Source organism: Octopus bimaculoides, chromosome 10 (assembly GCF_001194135.2).
Source record: "Octopus bimaculoides isolate UCB-OBI-ISO-001 chromosome 10, ASM119413v2, whole genome shotgun sequence".
NCBI classification, from domain to species: Eukaryota; Metazoa; Mollusca; class Cephalopoda; order Octopoda; family Octopodidae; genus Octopus; species Octopus bimaculoides.
Genome location: NC_068990.1, coordinates 15,730,320 through 15,745,823, shown reverse-complemented (window position 1 = coordinate 15,745,823; position 15,504 = coordinate 15,730,320). Strand labels below are relative to the sequence as shown.

The 15,504-nt window shown below is 35.1% G+C and overlaps 1 protein-coding gene across 3 annotated transcripts in view; it reads left to right on the top strand.

Moving 5' to 3' along the window:
• LOC106879651 (kinesin-like protein KIF2A) overlaps window positions 1–15,504 on the top strand; it is a 66,186-nt gene that overhangs the window by 14,766 nt on the left and 35,916 nt on the right. For 2 of the 3 annotated variants that reach the window (XM_052971046.1, XM_052971045.1), the window contains exons 2-4: window positions 4,734–4,828; window positions 10,043–10,120; window positions 13,953–14,099. In XM_052971046.1, the coding sequence (XP_052827006.1) occupies window positions 4,734–4,828; window positions 10,043–10,120; window positions 13,953–14,099 (320 nt within the window). The remainder of the gene's footprint in view (window positions 1–4,733; window positions 4,829–10,042; window positions 10,121–13,952; window positions 14,100–15,504) is intronic. The other variant, XM_052971047.1, reaches the window with a different exon arrangement.

Sequence of the window (15,504 nt, the reverse complement as noted above, 5' to 3'; positions counted from 1 at the left end):
AACTTCTGTCAGAGCTTTGTGATAGATTATATTATCATCAAAGAATGTCCTATATTCTAATATCTCTTTTTTTGTTTTATAATTCCACTCATAATTAGCAACAATCATTTCTAAAAGCAGCCTTCTGATTCGTATCTTGTTATTAAAAAGAAGTTATTAGTAGTTTATCATTGTTCAATGAAATTTATATATACATACAATATGAATAAGAAATTATTTATTCTTGAATTCAAAGTTCAATTCTTTTTACTACTATTTTTATATATTTAAAAAAAAAAGAACTCACATCTTCATGATCATGATTTTAATGTTCACCTTCCCATGTTTGCATGAGTCAGATAGAATTCATTGAGGCAGGTTTTCTATGGCTGGGATATCCTTCCTGTTGCCAACCCCCACTTGCTTCCAAGTCAGGTAATATTTCCCCTTGGCTAAACATCTTTCATTGGAAGTGAATAACGCTGTATGACAATGGCACTCATTTACAATATCAGGTGATATCAAAACAAAGACACACACACACACGCTCACACCAATATATGATAGGCTTCTTTCAATTTCCATGTATCAAATCTGCTCACAAAGCTTTGGTTAGCTTGGGCTTATAGAAGACACTTTCCCAAGTGACCATGTATTGGGATTGATCCTGAAACCATGTGGTTGGGAAGCTAACTTCTTAACTGGACACCCATTCTTGTGCCTAGAGCTCTGTCTTTATATTTTATTTAGCATGTCTTATCTCTGTTATGTAGAGTTTTTATTCTTATATTCACATAACTCTTTTATTTTGATATCCTTTTCATACCAACCTATCTGAGCTTGTCCCTGGTTCAGCATCATCATCATTTAACATTCGTTGTCTATGCTGGTATGGTTTGGACGGTTTGACCAGAGCTGGGGAGCTGTACAAAACTCCAGTCTGATTTGGCATGGGTGTCTATGGCTGGATGCCCTTCCTAACATCAGCCACTGTACATGATAAAGACTTCCTGTTTTAAAGTGATTTAAATTGGAATCCCTCAACATATTAATTTATATTCCAAGCACCAACTTAAAAATGACAAAGTTATTTTACTAAATTCATTGTTTTCAAAATTAAAACAAACGTGTACTTTTACAGACATATAGTAACAAAAGGGTTAAATGTTCATCTTGAAGCCACATGGCTTAGTGATTTGGGTATTCAGCTCTTGATCCTAAGGTTATAAGTTCAATTCCCAGTGGAAACATGTCCTTGAGAAAGACACTTTATTTCACGTTGCTCCAGTCCACTCAGGTGACAAAAATGAGTTGTACCTGTAATTCAGAGGGGTCGGCCTTGTCACACTCTGTGTTACGCTGTCTCTCAGAGAAATATGTTAAGGGTACACATGTCTGTGGGGTCCTCAGCCACTTGCACATTAACTTCACAAGCTGGTTGTTCTGTGGATTGGATCAACTGGAACTCTCAACATAATTGACAGGGTGCCAGTTAAAAACGTTCGTTATTAAAATTTCTAACATAGCTTAGGAATGTCCTGAAGCCCATTTAATAGTTACAGCACTGTTCATTGATTTGTGTTTTCAGGTATAAATTTTCCTATTGATTTTTCAACTTAATCTAACTTATTATATTTTTATTATACATTCAACAACCCGGTAATCTTTTTTATTAACCCATTAGCATTTGAACTGACCATATCAGGCCCAAATATTCTACCTATTGTATGTTCAAACCAGACAAATTCAGCCCTTCACACCTACCCTACAATGTTACTCTAATTATAAACCATCACATCATTGAAATCTCAAAGCTACGAGATAATGCATGATTAATTGAAAACAATGTGAGTAAATAAGCATTACATTTGATAAAGAAATCTGAATGCTAAAGGGTTAACCATCTCATGAGCTTTCACTGTTATACATAGTTTTCTTACTTCATATGAGGCATGGCTGTGTGGTTTTTGGTTCAGTCCCACTGCATGGCACTTTGGGCATGTGCCTCCTGTATAGCCTCTGGCCAATCAAATCCTTTTGTAGCTAGAAACTGAAAGATACCTTATTTATCTCCACTTAATAGTGGATGCTGTGTTAGAACACATAATGCTGGATTATTTACCATGAGACAACCTCTCTTATGGACTTGTGGTGCATAAAAGCACTCCTGTTTCTATCACTGGTGGGAGATCTGCTGCTGAAACTGCCAGGTCACGTGATCTCGACCTTCCTTGGTATCTGTGGCTACACAGCACTTTTTAAGTTGATATAAATATTACCTTTTGGTATTAATACTTCTTCTGTTGCTATTATTCTTTGCAACACCAGTGCCTTTTATGCATCACTAGTCCATATAAGAGGTTCTCTCAGAGTAAATAACATAGTATTTTGTGTTCTAACACAACATCCACTTTTAAGTGGGATATTACTTTAAAACTGCTTCTGTCACGATTATTTTTCCACTTGACTTTCCGTATTCCCGAGCGTCATACTAATATATACTTTTGTTATTTACACCACCTGTCCTCGTCTGTTGTTATTATTTGTATATTCTCCCATATATATATATATATATATATATCTGTAAAAATATGTGACACTTATGGCTACTGAATAAGTGTCACATATTTTTACAGATATATTCCTCTATTTACATAATATCGAGGTCTCTTTCTTTTGTCTTTTCTATCAATATATATATATATATATATATATATATATATATAAAATATATATTTATTTATGAGGCCTGGTCTAAAAGTATAGGGACTGTCGCTATCGGTAAAAGAGCTATAGTATGCAGAGTGGAGCCACTTGACACAAATTGACATTGAACTCTGCCATGCATGCACTTATAATTGTTCTCCCTCACTTCCGTTGTTTACAGTAGTGCTTGGAAGTGAAGTGTGTAGTGTGTAGTTGCTTCAAAAGCAAGATTGGGTTTCAGCTGTGCAGGATCTCCTTGATCAAGTTGAGAAAGATGATCTTTTTGAAAATGGTCATAACAGGTGACAGATAGTGGATCTATGGCTATGACCCCAGAACCAAGGCTCTGTCATCACAGTGGAAAACCCAAACAAGATTTCAAAATTATTTACATTATTTACATTTGATGGATATTTGTCTTCATCTTGTTTGTTGTTAACACAACGTTTCGGCTGATATACCCTCCAGCCTTCATTAGGTGTCTTGGAGAAATTTTGAACCTGGGTTCTCATTCCTAAGGTATTTTTCGATGTTCTTATTATGGTGTAGTGGTTAAGAGCGCGGGCTACTAACCCCAAGATTCTGAGTTCAATTCCAGGCAGTGACCTGAATAATAATAATAATAATAATAATAATAATAATAATCTTTTCTACTCTAGGCACAAGGCCTGAAATTTTGGGGGAGGGGGCTTTGTTTTGATTAATCTTGAAGATAATAAAACAGCTTAGTAAAATAACTTTGTCATGATTATACTGGTGTTTGGAAAATAAACTAACAATTTGTGATGGAAGGTTTTTTAAATATCATTTCAATCCTTTTGATACTATATTTCTGTTAAAAATACACCGTCTCTCTTTCAATTACTTTTAACAAAGAATTTAGTAAAACAACTGTCATTATTAAGCTGGTGTTTGGAACAAATTAACATGAAATTTTGAGGGAAGGTTTTAATTTAGATCATTTGAAAATGGTATGTGTATATGATTGAGGAATTTCTGAGTAAATTGTGAAAAGAATTAAAAGTACATTGCTTTCACTTGGTGTATTTTTATTCCTGTAATAATTATAATGACAATGTGCTAAGTTAAGGATTATTCTAGCTCTGTCATGCTTTTTTTCTCTGTCTTGTTTTTTATTACTGAGCTTGGAGGCAGGGCTAGAGCCCCTGACCCTTGTAGACATCCCAAGATAGGTGACATTAGGTTGGTGCTGTTAATGTTCTGTTTAAACAATTGCAAGTCAATACCTGCAGGGTGGAGATTCCAGAGTGATGTAGTTTTGGGAGAGGAAGGATCAGGTATAGGGGTTAGTGTAGGGAAAGGGAAGAAGGTGGGGTTGGATGCACCAGGTGTTGATGGCGGGGAGAGATGAGTGGGACAGGGAGGGCGTAGGTGTTGTTGGTGTGAGGCCAGCCAGAACTTGTAGTGGTAGAAAAGATAGAGGGGATACAGCATACCCATGCGACAGAGGCTGGAGTGTGGTTTTTAATACTTGATTTTTTGCTTCTGATGTTGTTTCTGTCCTAAATTTAAAAGAAAAAATATATTAAAGAAACTTGGTGGGGCGGGGGTGTAGTTTACTTTTAAATTACTTTTCAACAAATTAATTCAGAAATCTACAGGAATCATTTAAAAAGAGTTTCTATAAATTTGTTTTAATAAATGGACATCTAAAATTGGTTTCATTTAACATTTTCTCACTATCATTTTTATATTTCAACCTGTCCATTTGTTTAAGCAATCCTTAAATCCAAAATCCTACTCAGAAGTTGTAAAAACATTCCTAATAACGGTTCTATCTTTATTTTAAATTTCTACCTAACAAAGTTTCAATGAGGAAGGGCTTCTTGCTATAAAATCTTGACTTCCATCACTTGTATTTTGATACGTAAATTGTTACCACACCTATTGGTATTTTGAAGAAATCTACTTTAAGTCGAGGCTTTAGATTTGGTGTGGTGCCAAATGCAGCTAAGTCACTCCATCTAACTTCTTCTAATGTGGAGGAACAGACATTAACATGTTGATTTATTTGTTTTTAACTCTAGGTCGTGTTCATTCGGCTGTTATAAGTTGTATCCACAAAGAATCTCGGAGTGTTACTGTAGAATGGTTTGAAAAAGGAGAAACAAAAGGCAAAGAGGTAAGGAAACATTGCTTTCTTGTAGAATTCTGTCTTCTTCAATGTTGTTTTCTGTGATGTACCTTGATTAAAATAACTGAAACAGTTAATGTTTCAGGATTCTTAATCCTACACTTAATAATTTTAATTTGATGGGATGCTATTGCTTTTTAAAAAACTCAGAAGCATTTTATTTTACAATAGCTTAGAAGTCTGTTTGAGACGGTACAATTCCTAACAAAGTGTAAAGCCTTTCCTCTACAATTCTGTTCACTTATTTGGATGAAGCACCTCTGGCATTTAACTATACCAGCAGTTCTCAGCTACAGCTCCCAGGGATGCATGCAGCCCTCAAGCATCCTTCCAGTAGCCCCACCAATGGTCTTCCTTCTATAAATGTAATAAATTTTCCTTTAATTGACTTGTTTGTAACTTCTTTTTTTTGGTGCAGCTCTTTAAAAAAAATCCAGCTTTTGGATCTGGCTCAGATATTAAAAGGTTTCAGAACCACTGATCTGTACACTAGATTCTAGATAACATCTCTTTCTTTCTAGATACATTAGACAGAAGGGATGTCAGCTTAATAAAAATAGTTCACATTAATTAAAACTCATATATTAAGCCATTAGAATGTTACCTATCATATGATTGGTAACTTTGGAAGGATGCATTTGCCACCCTGGGTAATATCAGAAAATATGACATAAATATTTATAATTTAACTTCCATCAAATTTCTTGGCACTTATATAAAATGATGAAATGAATACTAATTTGAAAAAAATTTATTACCTGAAAATAAAATTAAAACAAATTTCTCATTTGTATATTTACAATAAATGTACATGAATATTTTCCTAAATTTTAACAACATAATTGCAATCTACACCTTGGAAAACTCATCTCTGCAAAATTTCATAAAAACTGCATTTTTCAGAAAGTTATGAACATCTTATGTTAACTCTCTCTGTATCTCTTTAACCCCCACCCTCTCTATACATGATGTAATTGGTGAAATCAACCAACCAATACTTATATTGGTTATTATTAAATATATGAGTCTCTCTCTCTCTCTCTCTCTCTCTCTCTCTCTCTCTCTCTCTCTCTCTCTCTCTCTCTCTCTCTCTCTCTCTCTCTCTCTCTCTCTCTCTCTCTCTATCTCTATCTCTCTCTCTCTCTCTCTCACTTTATTGCCTCCCACCAAGCACTCATCCTGCACCTTGTGTTAATTCTTTCTTCATCTCGCTTTTACTGTCTCCATCTTTATACAATGTAAAGTGTGGCTGGGAAAATCAACCAACAAACCAACATTTTTAGCAGTTATTATATAGAGATGTTCTCCACCTGCCACATTTCCCTTGTTATATCATTGGCATCAAATCCTTTGACTTTTTCTTTCTTTATAGCTTCATTTAAATCCACCTGACACAAAGAAGCCTTACCTTCCTTCACTCATTCTCCTCACAACTGCATCTATTTCTCATCCCATCCTTGTTCATGTATTCCTCATCACTTATCAACATCCATTAGGTCATCAAATTAAACTGCTGATGTCACTCAATTATTCCACTCACTGTAGTCTGGAAGAACCTAAGAAGTCTGTGCACACCATTCCTACCAGGAATAGACAAACAAAAGAAATCCTTGACTAATGACTTATGAAAACTCAGTTAAGGATTCTATTGTCACTTTTTGTCTAATACATTCTAATGTGGAAATTGACATATCACTTGGATGCAATATCAAGTTCTTTTAGCCTGTTGGTTCTAACCAGAGAATGGAACATATTTGACATATTGAGCTCAGGAAACCTAACAGTATCGTCTCTTTGAATGGTTGACCTTGAAATCTGAGATGCTAGGAATTTTTATTAATCAGCTGTTTGGACTGGTGTGAGAATGCTTTGACATTATTCTGTTAATTCTTTTGTGATCATATTTCTGTTGAAATAAGCTTCCTTTGTTTCAAGTTTGAAAATAATGAATTTAGAAAATAACTTTGTCATTATTAAAACTAGTGTTTGGAACATAAATTAACATGGAATTTTGATGGCTGGTTTTAATTTAGATCCTGTTAATACAGGAAGTTTGTATCATAGAACTAGGGTGGGTAGTCTCAGGTTGGTATCAAAAGGGTTAAATCACACCCTATCATGTAGTCTGGGATTTGCAATGGTTAAATAAAGTATGACATGGCTGGGATGTCTTTGAAAACACAGGTCTGCTTAACTCTTTTGTGACCTTATTTCAATTGGAATACACAGCTTTTGTTTCCGTTAATTTTGAAAATATTGAAGATTTAATGACAATAACCTTGTCATTATTAATCTGGCATTTGGAACATGATTTAACATGGAGTTCTGACAGACGGTTTTAGTTTAGATCATAGAACCAGAGGTGGCTTCAGGTGGATTGGCATCAAAAGGATGGAACCTTTTGTTGCCGTATTTCTTGTAATATATACTGCCCTTTGTTTCAATTTGTTTTGAAAATAATGAAGTTATTAAAATAATTTTGTCATTATTAATCTGGTGTTTGGAACATAAAATTTTTAGAGGAAGATATTTAGATCACTTTTTATCAGGAAATTTATATCATAAAACCAGGGATGGTCACACATGGATTGGCATTAAAAGGGGTTAAACCACTAATTTCTAGTTGCTATTAAAAATAAGGATTGTGTTGTCTCAGCCCATATAAACTCATCTCTGCTAAATGTAGTAATTCGTCTCTCTTCATGGTGACACGTAAATCCAAACAATTAGTTTGTTACATAGAAAATAGATATTGTGAACCTGTTTTAATGACTTCCTTTTCTACTAACCATCTCAGTCTGATGTGAGTTAGTATATCTGCAATATGATAATTGTTGGTTTGAGTCTGCACATATATGCTGGTTTTCATGTAATGTCACTTGGAGAAGTAACATCACTAAATAAATGCTAGTTTGTGAAATAATGGTTGATATTTTAAAATAACCTTATATTTGTCTGATTCTGGTAAATGATGAATACATCTTTAAACTCAAAACTTGATGGGGAGGTTTTTATGCATTGTCACAGTTTTCTTTTTGTTCTTAAATCTATTCAGCATAGAGCATAGCTGCTTGTGGCAGCCATGTTGTAAATTTTATATATTACTGCTCAGTCAATATTGTATTAGATTTTAAGTGGCAATGGCTGATTGTTGTGTGCATAAAAATATAAATTGGATCATTTGTCGTTTTGATGAAATTTTACGTTTTCCTTGGATTTTAAAAGGGTTAAACAATCCTTTTTAATTGTGATAATTAAACGGCTAGGATTTGTCATAAATATGAAAAACATTGCTTCATTAAGTAGGTTAGTAGAAATAGATTTATTGTTATTATACTGTCTTGATGCCTCAAATATCAATAATATTAATGTCATTAAGAAGATTTTAATCCTATTATATTTTGGTGTTTGTAATGATATCTAAACACTTCAGGACTTCAACAATGCTTGAGGTTAAAAAAGAAAAAGTTTCATATGGTAGTAACTATGAAAGATCCCCCAGTTATTTAGGAAACATAGCTTGAGATTTAAAATGCAGCTGATTATTTTCATGAAGAATAATGGAATCCAATTTAGTGCCCCAGAGAGAGTAGGTGGTGAAAATATTTATTAAACTGTCAATGTTAAAAAATAATTCTACTGTAAGAACGGATAACATAAGAAATTGTATAACCTATGATGACTATATGGGTAAGAAACTTGCTTCCCAACCATTGTGGTTTTGGGTTCAGTCCCACTGTACAGCATCTTGAACAAGTATCTTCTGTTATAGGCACTGGGTTGACCGAAGTCTTGTGTGTGGAAAACTGTCCCGGCATCTTACCCGTGCCACAGTCTGCTATAGCCCCAATTACCTCCTCAGGCATGATCGGCCCTTCACAGCACTCCGCGTCCTGCCCTGAGAGACGCAGCAATCTGACAAGGAAGTCCATTAAGTCCTTTCTACTATCTGGTCTGCCGCCCCTACCGAAAAGCTGGGTGAAGTGCTCCTGAAAAGCTTCACACATCTCCTCAGGCTCGTCTATCAACTTATCTTGTTGGTTCGTCAAAGATCGGATTGTGGCATCATTACCACGTTGGGCTTCCACCACTTGGGCCCATCCTGTGGCCTTGATTCCCTCACAACCCACTGCATGTAGTCTAGCCCTGAAAATGCAACCCATGTGTTTGGCTTCGAGGTGCTGGTTTAACGCCAGTCTTGGCCTTCACCTGAGCCGCAGAACCAGTTCTCATTGCTTCCTCTAAGTCCTTATCTAATACTGATTCCCTCCTAGCCTCTCTAGCCACTAAACCTATGCTATATCTGATTGACTCGAATTTAATGGCTCGCTTGAGGGCATACCACCATTTATTGTTAATAATGGATCCGGTTAATGCCCTCAGAATCAGTAACTTAATCCGGTCTCTGTACTCCTTAATCGCCAAAAGGGGCGTATTAAGTTTCCAGTAGCCGGAGCCTCTATTATATAGCTTATCTATGTCAACTAAACACTGCAGTCCATCTCATTGACTTACCCACTCCCACGAACTTGCTGGCCTTGTGCCAAGATTTGAAACTAATATATTGGGTTAAAAACCAATTTCTATGGTGTAAATATTATTTTGTGTTATTTTTCCGACATTTGTAATTCTTTTAAAAACCAATAATTCTGTCTTGAAACCTACTCTCCACTCCTCCCAGACAAAAAAAAAAAAAAAAAAAAAAAAAAAAAAAAAAAAAACGGGAGCAAATCTACAATGTATATATTAACCTTTTTGACACTATATTTTTGCCTTTGTTTCAATTAATTTTGAAAGTAAGGAATTTAGCAAAAGGTCATTACTATTATTCAGCTGATGTTTGAAGCCTAAATTATCACAAACTTTTGATAGAAGGTTTTCACTTTGATCACTTTTTAACATAGTCTTTGTCATAGAAGCAGAAGTCATTTCAGACAGGTTGGTATCATAAGGGTTAATCTACTTCCATTTATTTTACTGATAGTGTTGTCTCCTATTTCTATAGGCAAATGTATGTCACACACACGTCACACAATTATGTCATGTGAAGCATTTGCTAAAACAAACAATAAGATAAAAAGTGTGGTACAAATACAGCATTCTCTTTTAATGTTACTCTTTGATTTCTAAACTACATTGGTTGATTAATAAATAAATATATTTTAAATGTTTTATTTTATCTTCCATTTCTTAAATCTTCAGATTGAAATTGAAGCCATCTTCTCCCTAAATTCTGCCTTGGTTGATCCTGATGCTGGGAAAAGCAATTCATTAACAAAGGTAAATATAACCTCGATTAATGTTGCTTTTTGACTGACTTTATTTCAAAGGATTTCTATTAGTATTATTAACCCCCGCCCTCCAATAAAGAAATTAGTTAATAGAATTCATAGCTTTCCCTTAAGAGAGAGAATGTGTAGGATACATATAAATAGTCCCCTAAAAATAATATTATCATAGATGTAGGCTTGGCTGTGTGGTTAAGAACTTCTCTTTGTAATCATATGGTGCATGGCATTTTAGGCAAGTATCTTCTACTATAGCCTTAGGTCAACCAAAGCCTTGTAAGTGAACTTGGTGGATGGAAAGTGAAAGAAACCTATTTTGTGTGTGTGTATGTAATATCATCATCATCATTCAACATTTGTTTTCCATGCTAGCATGGATTGGATGGTTTGAGAGGAACTGCATATATATATATATATGTGTGTATATGTATATATAGCATCATCATCATCATCATCGTTTAATGTCTGCTTTCCATGCTGGCATGTGTCAGACGGTTTGACTGAGGACTGAGGAGGCAGCACTAAGCTCCAATCTGATCTGGCAAGGTTTCTACAGCTGGAGGCCCTTCATAATGCCAACCACTCCAAGAGTGTAGTGGGTGCTTTTTACGTGCTACCGGCACTGGTATCGACCACACAGCACACACACACACACACACACACACACACTCACACACACACACATACACACATATCTATATATATATATATATATATATATATATATGTGTGTGTGTGTGTGTATATATATGTATGTATCTACTACATGTGAAGGTGTATGGCTCAGTAGTTAGAGCATTGGACTCACAATCATGAGGTAGTGAGTTTGATTCCTAGACCGGGCTGTGTGTTGTGTTCTTGAGCAAGACACTTTATTTCATTTTGCTCAGCTGTAGAAATGAGTTGCAATGTCATTGGTGCCAAGCTGTATTGGTCTTTGCCTTTCCCTTGGATAACATTGGTGGCGTGGAGAGGGGAGGCTGGTATGATGCATGGGCAATTGTTGGTCTTTCATAAAAACAATCTTACCAGGACTTGTGCCTCAGGGTAACTTTCTTGATGCAATCCCACCGTCATTCATGACCAAACGGTGTCTTTTCCCTGTCTACTACTATTCATTCCTTTGAAGGGAGCAGGGAGCTTTTTTTTTTTTTCTTTGTAAGTTACTTAATGATCTCACAAGTGCTGGTATCATGAAACAAGCAGCCAGTAGATTCTGCCAAGTGATTGGCATTAGGAAGGGCATCCAGACATAGAAACCATGTCAAAGCTGATATGGGAGCTTGGCACAGTATTCTGGCTCATCAGTTCATGTCTGACTGTCCAATCCATGCCAGCACAGAAGATGGACATTAAATTATGATGATAATTTTTAGGTATGTGTCTTTTTGTGTTTGTACATGTGTGCTCTATGAAAGTCATTCAATACATGCAGTGTTGTTGCTGTCACTCCCATTTACAACAGATTATCCACTCCAAGCCTTCATAGACGTATTGAAAAAGAGATCCCAGGCAAGGGCTAGTGACAGTAAGGACATCAGGCTTAATAAAACAATGCCTAAATAATATATTCATCTAACCCATGCAAGCATGAAAAAGTGGATGTGACACAAACAGAACAAACAATTGTATCTGTTGATACTTAACCTATGTCAGCCCTGATACAGCAGTTCTATAATCAAAGGCACTCCAGTTATGACCATCTTGCATTTCACTCAGATGTAATGTATTCAGTATTACATTATCTAATGTGCCCTGTCTTCTGTTAAGTTGGTAGAATTTGATTTGAGGAAGATTTGGCTGCTATTTCATGCTAGTCAAGGAACCACAGGCACTAGTACAGCTATATGCAGTATGTACACTAGAAGCTTTACAGTTGTTTGCTTCCTAACTACATGGTTCTGTGTTCAGTCCCACTGTGTGGCACCTTGGACAGGTGTCTTCTAGCATACCCTTGGGACAACCAAAGCCTTGTGAGTGGATTAGGTAGACGGAAAGCCCCTTGTGTCTGTGTGTGTGTGTGTGTGTGTTTTTGTTTCTTTGTCCCCCACCACTGCTTGACAACTAGTGTTGATGTGTTTATGTCCCTGTAACTTAGTGGTTTAGCAAAATAGATCAATAAAATAAGTACCAGGCTTAAAAAAAATTACTGGAGTTGATTCATTCAACTAACATTCTTCAAAGTGGTGCCCCAGCATGGCCACAGTCTAATGACTGGAACCAGTAAAAGATTAAAGACAATAACCACTTTGTGTTGGGATTAGGATAAACTTATTTTCTTAGTCTTTAAACTTTATTTAAAGATTTTACTACAATTTATGGGAGAGGGGAAATATTTTCAATGCCATGCAGTTGATCTTTAAAAGATTAATTCTATTTTTCTTAGAATATTTAATTTATTTTATTGATGATCGTTTACATTCTTACCATAACCACTAGTCCTTTAATCTATTACTACAAAATCTACAGTATAATTTATGAGAAAAGCCTGAGTTAATTTTAGGGTAAATGTGTGTTTTAGAAAATTAGTGGTGGTGGGCAGAAAATGGAACAGGGCTTCAAAAAAACTTGTTTGTTTGAAAATAAACACCCATGACTAAGTGTAGGGTATTGAAGGAATTGTACATTTATTTTATGTTTGTTTCTATTTTATTAAAATTATTGATGAAAAGAGTGTTTAAGTCTGTGTATAGATATTTGCCCTAAATAAGAATAGAATGACATGAATTTCACAGCTTCTATTTCTCCTGCACTGAAGGTAATTCATCTAATTTGATATGTGGCTCTTTCATGTGTGTGAAATCAAGTTACTAAGATACAGTGGTTCTCCCTCAAATTTGACTTTATCAACTTCAATCTTATTGTCAGCCTCCAAATCATAAACATCAGCCTTAAATTCATTATCTTGTGTCTCAGTTATGTTGCCATCTATCTTAATTCTGTTACCATCATCGTAAATGTTGTCACTAAAATGGTGAAAATGCTTTTATGAACAGACACTGGCATCGGTGATGACCTGTCTCAGAATTGTAAAAGAATGTAAGCTTTAAAAAATTTCATAAAGGATTACAAGTTTTGTATGATAAAAATTATTGCAGCTTACATTATCATAAATATACATACATTTAGTACAATAGATGTATGTAAACCTATATTCTTCTCTCTATACATAAACAACATGACAAAGACAAAAATAACACCAGTTTAATCTATTCTTCATTATCCCTATTTCTTAACTCTTTTAACATATTCCCAAGTGTGTGTGTTTGTATATATCCTTGTCTTGACATCATGAGATTGTCATAAACAAGCATCACCATCATACAGGTGATGGTATCTGTTTCCAGTGTTCCATGAAAAACCTGTCTAGTTATAAGGAGACAGGTGAGGGTTGGTGACAGGAAGGGCATTCAACCATACAAGATCTTTCTCAACGAATACTCTGTAACCCATATAAGCATGGAAAAGTGGATGTCAAATGATGACCTTGATAATTACATTTTTATTCATCATTCAGACTTAGATACAAAACTGAAAATAAACCAAAAAATAAATGTTGCTGTTACAAGAAGTTGATATGTTTTTATTTGTATATCACGATTACTAATGATATATAATTGAGATAGTAGCATCTCAGTCTTTAAGGTACCAAACATACTTTGCTAAGAAGTGGTGCAATGGATTATGAACTCAACTAGCTTGCTTTATTTATTAGTATTTAGAATTCTATTGAAATATATATACATATATATATTAAAAAAAATGCTGTAATTAATAATGAGAACAGATAGAGAACGTTTCTATTATACACTTTATCATCAAAGGATTCGTGTGGAGATGAAAACGGTGATGGCGACGAGGATAACTTAACAGAGAACGATGCTGTTAGTATAGAAGACGACAGCTCTGAAAAAAGATCAGATGTTTCTAGAAGCTCCAACAAGTCTGCAAGGAATAATACTCAGAAAAGGGTAACACTCAATACAATAGCCTATGTAGTTAAAGTTTTGCATGTTTATTGCATTTTGAGCATCTATTTTTCAGTTCCATTTTTCTCACAGCTATACAAAAAAATGGCCATGATTCACTACTTTTTGTTATGTGCTTATTTTTGTTGGTTGCAGCAAATTTTTGTTGTATTTTTTAAAATTATTATTTTGAGCAGTTCAAAGAATGCATTGCCTATTTTCTTTTTCTTTCTTGTCCTCTTATATATAATCTTGGGTATTGGTTATTCCTTACTGGTTAAGTTGGGATTTAATTTGAAAAGATTGGGAATGAAAATATGGTGAGCGCTAGATGGGTCTTTCATATTGGGTCATCGCATAAATAATGTGGTTTTTTTATACTTCTTTTATTTTTCAAAATTAAGATGAACAAAATTCTGTTTTAATCTAAAATATACTCTCCTTCATTTTCTACAATGCTCTTCCAAAATTCACCTGTCCATGATGAAAATTACTCCTCCAATACTGTTCTGACCAGATTTCATATTTTTTCCGTCCAAATGATTTTGAAGACTGGGGAATAAATGATAATCAAATGGGGCAATGTCCGGCGAATATGGTGGATGGAGCATCATTTCTCATTCAAACTGCGCCAGCCTTTGGAATGTCATCCTTGTATTTGTCCAAGCATTATCCTGATGAAAGAACACCTATCTTGAAACCAAAAATGGTCGTTTTCTTTTAGCTCTGACTTAAGTTGCTCACAGTAGATCTTTATTATCGTTTGGTTTTGGTTTAAAGTTCAAAGTGGACTAACCCTTTCACATCCCACCAAACAGATAACAACACCTTATGTAGATGAAGATTTTCTTTAGCCTGGAGTGCTGGTAGTTTTTCCTTTCCTTACCTACTGTCTTCGGCACTTGACATTTTTATAGAGAACCCATTTCTTGTCATCAATCACTATTAGGTCCAAAAAAGGTTCATTCTCTGTGTGTGATTAGACTTGGAAAGTTTGTGAGGAACCCATTGGCCCAATTTTCTGACTTTTCCAATGGCATGCACGTGTTGATGAATGGTTGAATGACCAAATCCAAACTTCTCTGCTAGTTCCTCAACAGTTACAATGGAATTTTGTTTCACCAGGGTTTGCAGGATGTCCTTGTCGAGCTCTACAGATCTTCCAGGACAAGGCTTGTCTTCTAGGCTGTAGTTTCCGGCTTGGAATTTCTGGAAAGACCGTTGACACTGGCTTACGTTTATTGTCTGATCCCCATATACTGAATTAATATTCCTCGCACTTTCCATTACGTTGTTACCTTTATTGAACTAATGAAACAAAATATGCCAAATATGCCCTTTTGTCACTTCCATTATAACTTTGAAAAAATAACTGTCAAAATCGAACTGCACTCTTCAAAACTTGCAC